This window comes from Impatiens glandulifera, chromosome 3 (assembly GCF_907164915.1).
Source record: "Impatiens glandulifera chromosome 3, dImpGla2.1, whole genome shotgun sequence".
NCBI lineage: Eukaryota > Viridiplantae > Streptophyta > Magnoliopsida > Ericales > Balsaminaceae > Impatiens > Impatiens glandulifera.
The window spans coordinates 9,853,057-9,859,103 of NC_061864.1; the positions used below are offsets into that span (position 1 = coordinate 9,853,057).

General features: G+C 24.5%; 2 protein-coding genes across 2 annotated transcripts; both read left to right on the top strand.

The window, feature by feature from the left end:
* Positions 1-805: 805 nt before the first annotated feature.
* LOC124929675 lies at positions 806-1,221 on the top strand. Its single transcript, XM_047470076.1, has 2 exons — positions 806-871; positions 936-1,221. The coding sequence occupies exons 1-2, from the start codon at positions 834-836 to the stop codon at positions 1,219-1,221; spliced, it is 324 nt and encodes a 107-aa protein (XP_047326032.1). The 5' UTR covers positions 806-833.
* A 3,406-nt stretch (positions 1,222-4,627) lies between these two features.
* LOC124929677 (probable CCR4-associated factor 1 homolog 11) lies at positions 4,628-5,506 on the top strand. Its single transcript, XM_047470077.1, has one exon. The coding sequence runs from the start codon at positions 4,628-4,630 to the stop codon at positions 5,504-5,506; it is 879 nt and encodes a 292-aa protein (XP_047326033.1).
* The last annotated feature ends 541 nt before the right edge of the window (positions 5,507-6,047 follow it).

Consider the following 6,047-nt stretch of genomic DNA (forward strand, 5'->3'; position numbering starts at 1 on the left):
TGCAAAAGAAAAAAAAAACTTTATTTTGAAGTTAAATGTGCAAATATCAACAATTATAAATTAAACTAAGTTCTAACAAATATTATCACAAATTAATCACAATAAAATTAGGTATACAAAAAATAGTAGAAAGGAAAAACCTCAAGTCTTAATAATAAAATTTAACGGTTCCATTTTAACTTTTCGGGTGATTATCATAATTTACACCACAATAAAAAAATTGTGTTTTTCTTTTAATATTAAATTTATTATCATTCTCGTCTCCTTCTGTTTAGAAATCTTAATATTTTTTTTGATTCAGTTGAACTTAACCTCGTTTCATCGGTGAAACCAATAAATTAAAATAACAAGTGAGAAAAGACATAATCTAATTATTCTAGATTTATATAAATAATAAAGACGTAATATTTGTTATATATATATTCCAATATGACTGAAATAGAAGAATGAAACATACAGGAGAGGTGTTAATTTGTAGCTGCTGCCTCCCACTAATTAACTTTATCTTTAGTACGTAAAGCATCTCTCAAAGGAACTCCAATATCCCAAACAAACATGACCAATTAATTCATTATAGCCACAGAAAATCTTTTTTTTTTTTTTATTTTAAAATTTTAACCCCCATAAACATACAACAAAATATTAATAATAGTAAAAAGATAAGACAAGAGAGTGAATCTTATTCCTTGTTTGGACAAGGCCTAATCAACCAATGCCTTTTTGGTACCTATATATATTTAAGATTATATAAGCCATCTGAGAAGTACGTACATACTCTCAATTATTCATAGCTAATTGCTTAATTGATCCAATCTAATATTTAAGTAGTGTTTATGGCCAGTAATTTAAAGACTAAGATGCAGTTTCTTAGGTATTCAATTCATTTCATTTCATATAATGATCATGATCTTAGTAATTTGGAATTTTATTTTCAGAGCAGCTGGTAGTAACAAGCGTGCCATGAGCAAATTAGTTGGTAAGGTAGATAAGCAGCTCAACAAAAGCAAGGTGGAAGAACCGATTAGAAGCCGAGATGGGTGCTGGGTCCCGCACCCTCGCTCGGGAATATACTTTCCAGCCGGGCAAGAGTGGGTCATGAACGACGTCCCCGAGAATGCAGCCGTGTTTAACCGCACCTATTGGCTTAGGAGTGTAGATGGGGTGGACCAATCTGATCAACCTAATTTAATTACCTCGGCTGCCCCTGCCTCCATCTCCTGATCAATTATTGAAATTATACAACTTCTATTTACAACTCAAGGGGAAATATCTTATAATAGTAATAATATGTACCTATAATTAAATATTGCTTTAAATTTGAGTTGCCACTGTTAATTTATATATATATATTAGTTAAATGGTTCAATGTCTAAACTAAACTCTTTATATATGGATTATTACTATAACAATGTTAATAAAATTAAAAATACTCAATAACTTAAATTTTTAAAGATAACAATGAATTAATTAAATAAAAAAAATTTAAACTTCAAATACTCAAAATTTAAATTGTTTTGAATCTAAAACTAATATATCAAGACTATTATATCTATATAAATTAATTATATTAGTTAATAAATTCAATATATTGAATTATATAATTTGATATATTAAAAAAAATATTAATATATTTTTTAATTTTTATATTTAATTATTAATTTATAATTTATTGACTTTATATATATATATATATATATATATATATATATATATATATATATATATATATATATATATATATATATATATATTTATGAGAGAGTAATTAAGATATAAACAGTGAGAATAAAAAAATATATATATTTCTCATTACTTATGATAAAGATGAAAAGGTTGATATTTTTAAGGAGAAAATGTAATATAATTTTATATTAATTTAATTAAATTTAAACATCCACAATTTTCAACTATGAATTTAGGTTCGATTTTTGAAACATTACACTCTTTTTTTTGGTTAATATTGTTAAGAAAATAGATGCTATTTTTTTTTATCTCTTTTATGAAAAGTCTAGTCAAAATTAAGTTTTCATGTACAAGTCATGTTTGGAATTTTGGAAATGTTTATTTAGTAGTAAACATAATTTAATTTCAATGAAAACAACAAAAACATTAAATTTATGCAGTTCTTTGATCTTGTAAAATTTCTTAAGTTAAATAGAATAATGATGAAGGATGCGAATTTTAGGCCACGAAGTCTGAGATATTCTGTTTAACAACCAAATATTCTCTCCTCCCTCTTTTAATTAATTTCTCTCACTCTTCTCCCCTCGTTAATTAATTAATTTATCTCTTATCTCTTTCCTTAATTACTATAATATAGTATATTTAATTAGTGTTTAGAATTTATAATTTAGGGTTTAAATTGGAAGATAAAAAAATTAATTAGTAAATATTTAATGTGAAATATTATTTTTAATTATTTTTCTTCTAACCGAAATCTTAAACCCTACTTAAATATACTTTATAGGTTATACAATAGATTAATTAGTCTAAAAAAGAAAAGAGATAAATTTATTAGTGAGAGTGAGAAAATAAGAATGAAAAGGATGAGAGATAAATTAATTAATTAATAAGGAGAGTGAGAAAAATTAATTATCAAGGAGGAAAGAATATTATGTGATCAAATCAAATATCTAATATTTGCGTCCCCTACCATTATGTTAAATATGCTAAGTTTTTATTTTTTTTTCAAATTTGTGAATTTGAATGGCGAAAATATAATTAGATGAGTTAAATTTAAAATAAAACATTAACTTACATTTGACATACAAAATTATAAATATACCGCTATTATTGTTACACTTATGACCTATTCACTAATTTTGTCCCTAAATTTTATTTTATTTATCATATATATCATTATGAACTTAAATTTTTTTTATAGTGTTTAATTTACATAATTTTAAATTTTAAAATAAATTATAGACATGACTTCAATTAAAAATAAATTAAATTATTTATATCATGTTTTATAACTTTTTTTTCTTTTTTCTTATCTATTTTAGTATTTTTAAAGATTTTTAAAGATTTTTTTAACTTTATATTTTTTAAAATTATTTTTAATTTTATTTTAATATAAATATTATAAAATTTTATTTATTTTATAGATAATATATATTGAGATATTATATATTTAAGGAGAAATGATTGGGAGAGGGAATTTGAAAGAGAGAATAAAGGAGTGAATGATGTGCACAATTTAATTAGCCAAAAAATAATAAAATTTCACTTTCTTCTCTCTATCTTCACATTTTATCCTTACATTAACCAATGATTAGTCTTTTATCTTTACATCAACCAATGATGTAGTTTTTTCCAACCAGTGATATAGTGACACATCATTTCCTCCCTATTCTCTCCCTCAAATTCCCTTTCTCCCATCACTCCTCATATTTAAAATATTGAGATATTATATATTTAAGAAATACTTTATTTAAAATATAAAATATTATTATAGTTTTATATTTTGCAGTTCACTAAATTTATGTATATATATCATTAATTCCCATCAACAAAAACATAAATAATAACTTAAAGCATTCTTTAGTTCTTGCTCTCTATTATCTCTTTAAGGCTTAACTTTATATTCGTTTGAAATCGATCTTGGATAAGGTACGTTTTAATCTTTTATTAATCTTAACCTATGTTAATGAATGGATTTTCATTTCATATCTTTTACAAATTCCTTTAATTAAAATAAATTTTATTAAAAGATATATCATACGTACTTCTCATATAATTATGAGTTAGATGAAAGAGATAAAAACAGATAATAACTTTGAATAAAACCATATATTCTATAAATAAATAAAATATGAGTTGGGTCTATAATAGCAAGAAACTTTCACCCAAAAAAATATATTTGAAGTACTTGATAAAAACAATATACATATACAAAATAAAAGAATAATGTTAAATATTAAAAATATAGACAAACATTCTTTTAGAGAATTTTTTTTGTCTTTGTTAAAAATATTATTTTTAAGAGTTTTCTCATTATTTAAAAAAAAAAACATTCAAACACATAAAATAAATAAATATAAATTGTACAAATATAAAACAAAGAGGACAAGGTTTTAAGCGTGGAATTTCAGTCAAGATTTAATTAGGTGTACTCTCAATAATTTGAATGAGTTTAGGTTGCATTCATTTTTTTTATTTAGATTATCCAATTTTATTTTATCTCATTGGTTAATATATATATATATATATATATATATATATATATATATATATATATATATATATATATATATATATATATATAAATAACTTTTTTTCTCTGTTTTGTTAATTAATATTTAATATAAAAATAAAATAATAATTTTTAATTAGAAATATAATTAAAATTAAAATTTTATCTATGAATATTTATAAGATGATAATGTAATTAATCATTCTAAATTTATTGAATTTATAATTTGTTAATTCAAATTATTTAGTTGATTAAATTTAAAATAAATAAATAATAATAGTAATAATATTTTAGGATTAGAAATAGGAATATGGTTAAAATTAAACTTAATTATATATAAGATATTTTTGGATCAATTAGTTATAAATTCTCTTCAAACCATAACTTTATTTTATTTTTCCACTCACAAGATTTAGTTCTTATTTTATAGTCATGGACTCCAACAATAGAATTCGTGAAGTTTGGAATTATAATCTTAGTGAAGAGATTGATATGATTTATAAAATCCTTCCTTGCACACCGTTTGTGTCATTCGATACCGAATTCCCCGGCACTATCTACAAGCCCGACGTTCCAAACTACTGTCTTTCGAGTCTACCTCTTGAGACTAACTATTCTTATATGAAGGCCAATGTAGACGCTCTCAAGTTAATTCAATTTGGTCTAACACTGTCAACTTCTCCCAACCCTCGTTCCGGATATGTAAGTTCGTTTGTGTGGCAGTTTAACATCAAGGATTTTGACGTTGATTCAGATGTTCACAACTCAGACTCTATAGCACTCTTAAAGAATCAGGGTATTGACTTTGCAAGAAACAAAGTAGATGGTATTGATTCGGGATTGTTAATCTCTATGTTGACGGATTGCGGAGTATTGGGCTCTAAGATTCCTCGCGCTTGGATCACTTTTCATGGTGCCTATGACTTTGGATTCGTCGTCAAAATTCTAACCGGAAGTCCCCTTCCATCGGATCTGATCATGTTCATGGTTCTAGTCAGGCAAATATTCGGGGAATCAGTTTTCGACCTCAAACACGTTATGAAGTCTTTCAATGGACTCTACGGTGGGTTAGACAAATTGGCGAATACTCTTAAAGTGGAAAGAAGATCGGGCACTCAGAGTCATCAGGCTGGTTCAGATAGTCTTCTTACGATGGAAGTATTTTGTAAACTCAGACAAGATTATTTGGATAAACTTCCTCCTTTCAAAATCATTGGATTCAAAAACATTATTCATGGACTTGAGTTATCCTTAATTCCTGCATATCAACCTCAACCTCAACCTCATTATATTCTTATACCTTATTATTAATCATGTATATTGTAAAACTCATATTAATAGAAATGAGATATTTTTAATGTTTTTTCAATGCTATAAGTATATTATTTTTTGAATTCATGTATTTATAAAGTATATGTATTATCAAATCATTGCATGAAAAATAATTACACATATTCATGTTATGTTTATGAACAAATAAAGTTTTATAATTTTAAATATTATTAGTAATTAAAAAATTTATGGGTGTTTTGTTTGACTGAAAATATACAGCCATCATATATTTATGGGGTTTGTTTGATTGGTTTACAAGTTAAAAACAAATATTTGAATAATTTTCAAATAATGTATAAATTATATTATATCAAATTATATAAATAAGGAGAGATTATAGGGAGGGAGGGAGAATTTGAAGACAAAACAATTGTTTTATTTTCTCTCACAAGACTATGTTCTTGTCAATATCCACCACCAGGTCCTTCTTCTTCTTCTTTTTCCATATTAATTAGACATTTTCAATCTCACTATAATTAATGAATGAAGCCGGGTTAGACATTAATGAAGTTAATTCGAG

What these genes read in the sequence shown, in the direction of transcription:
- LOC124929675 (XM_047470076.1), top strand. Translation starts at nt 834, where the DNA reads ATGGCCAGTAATTTAAAGACTAAGATGCAGTTTCTTAG. An exon ending in ACTAAGATGCAGTTTCTTAG is followed by an intron (nt 872 to 935) that starts GTATTCAATTCA and finishes TTTTATTTTCAG; the next exon opens with AGCAGCTGGTAGTAACAAGC.
- LOC124929677 (XM_047470077.1), top strand. Translation starts at nt 4,628, where the DNA reads ATGGACTCCAACAATAGAATTCGTGAAGTTTGGAATTATAATCTTAGT.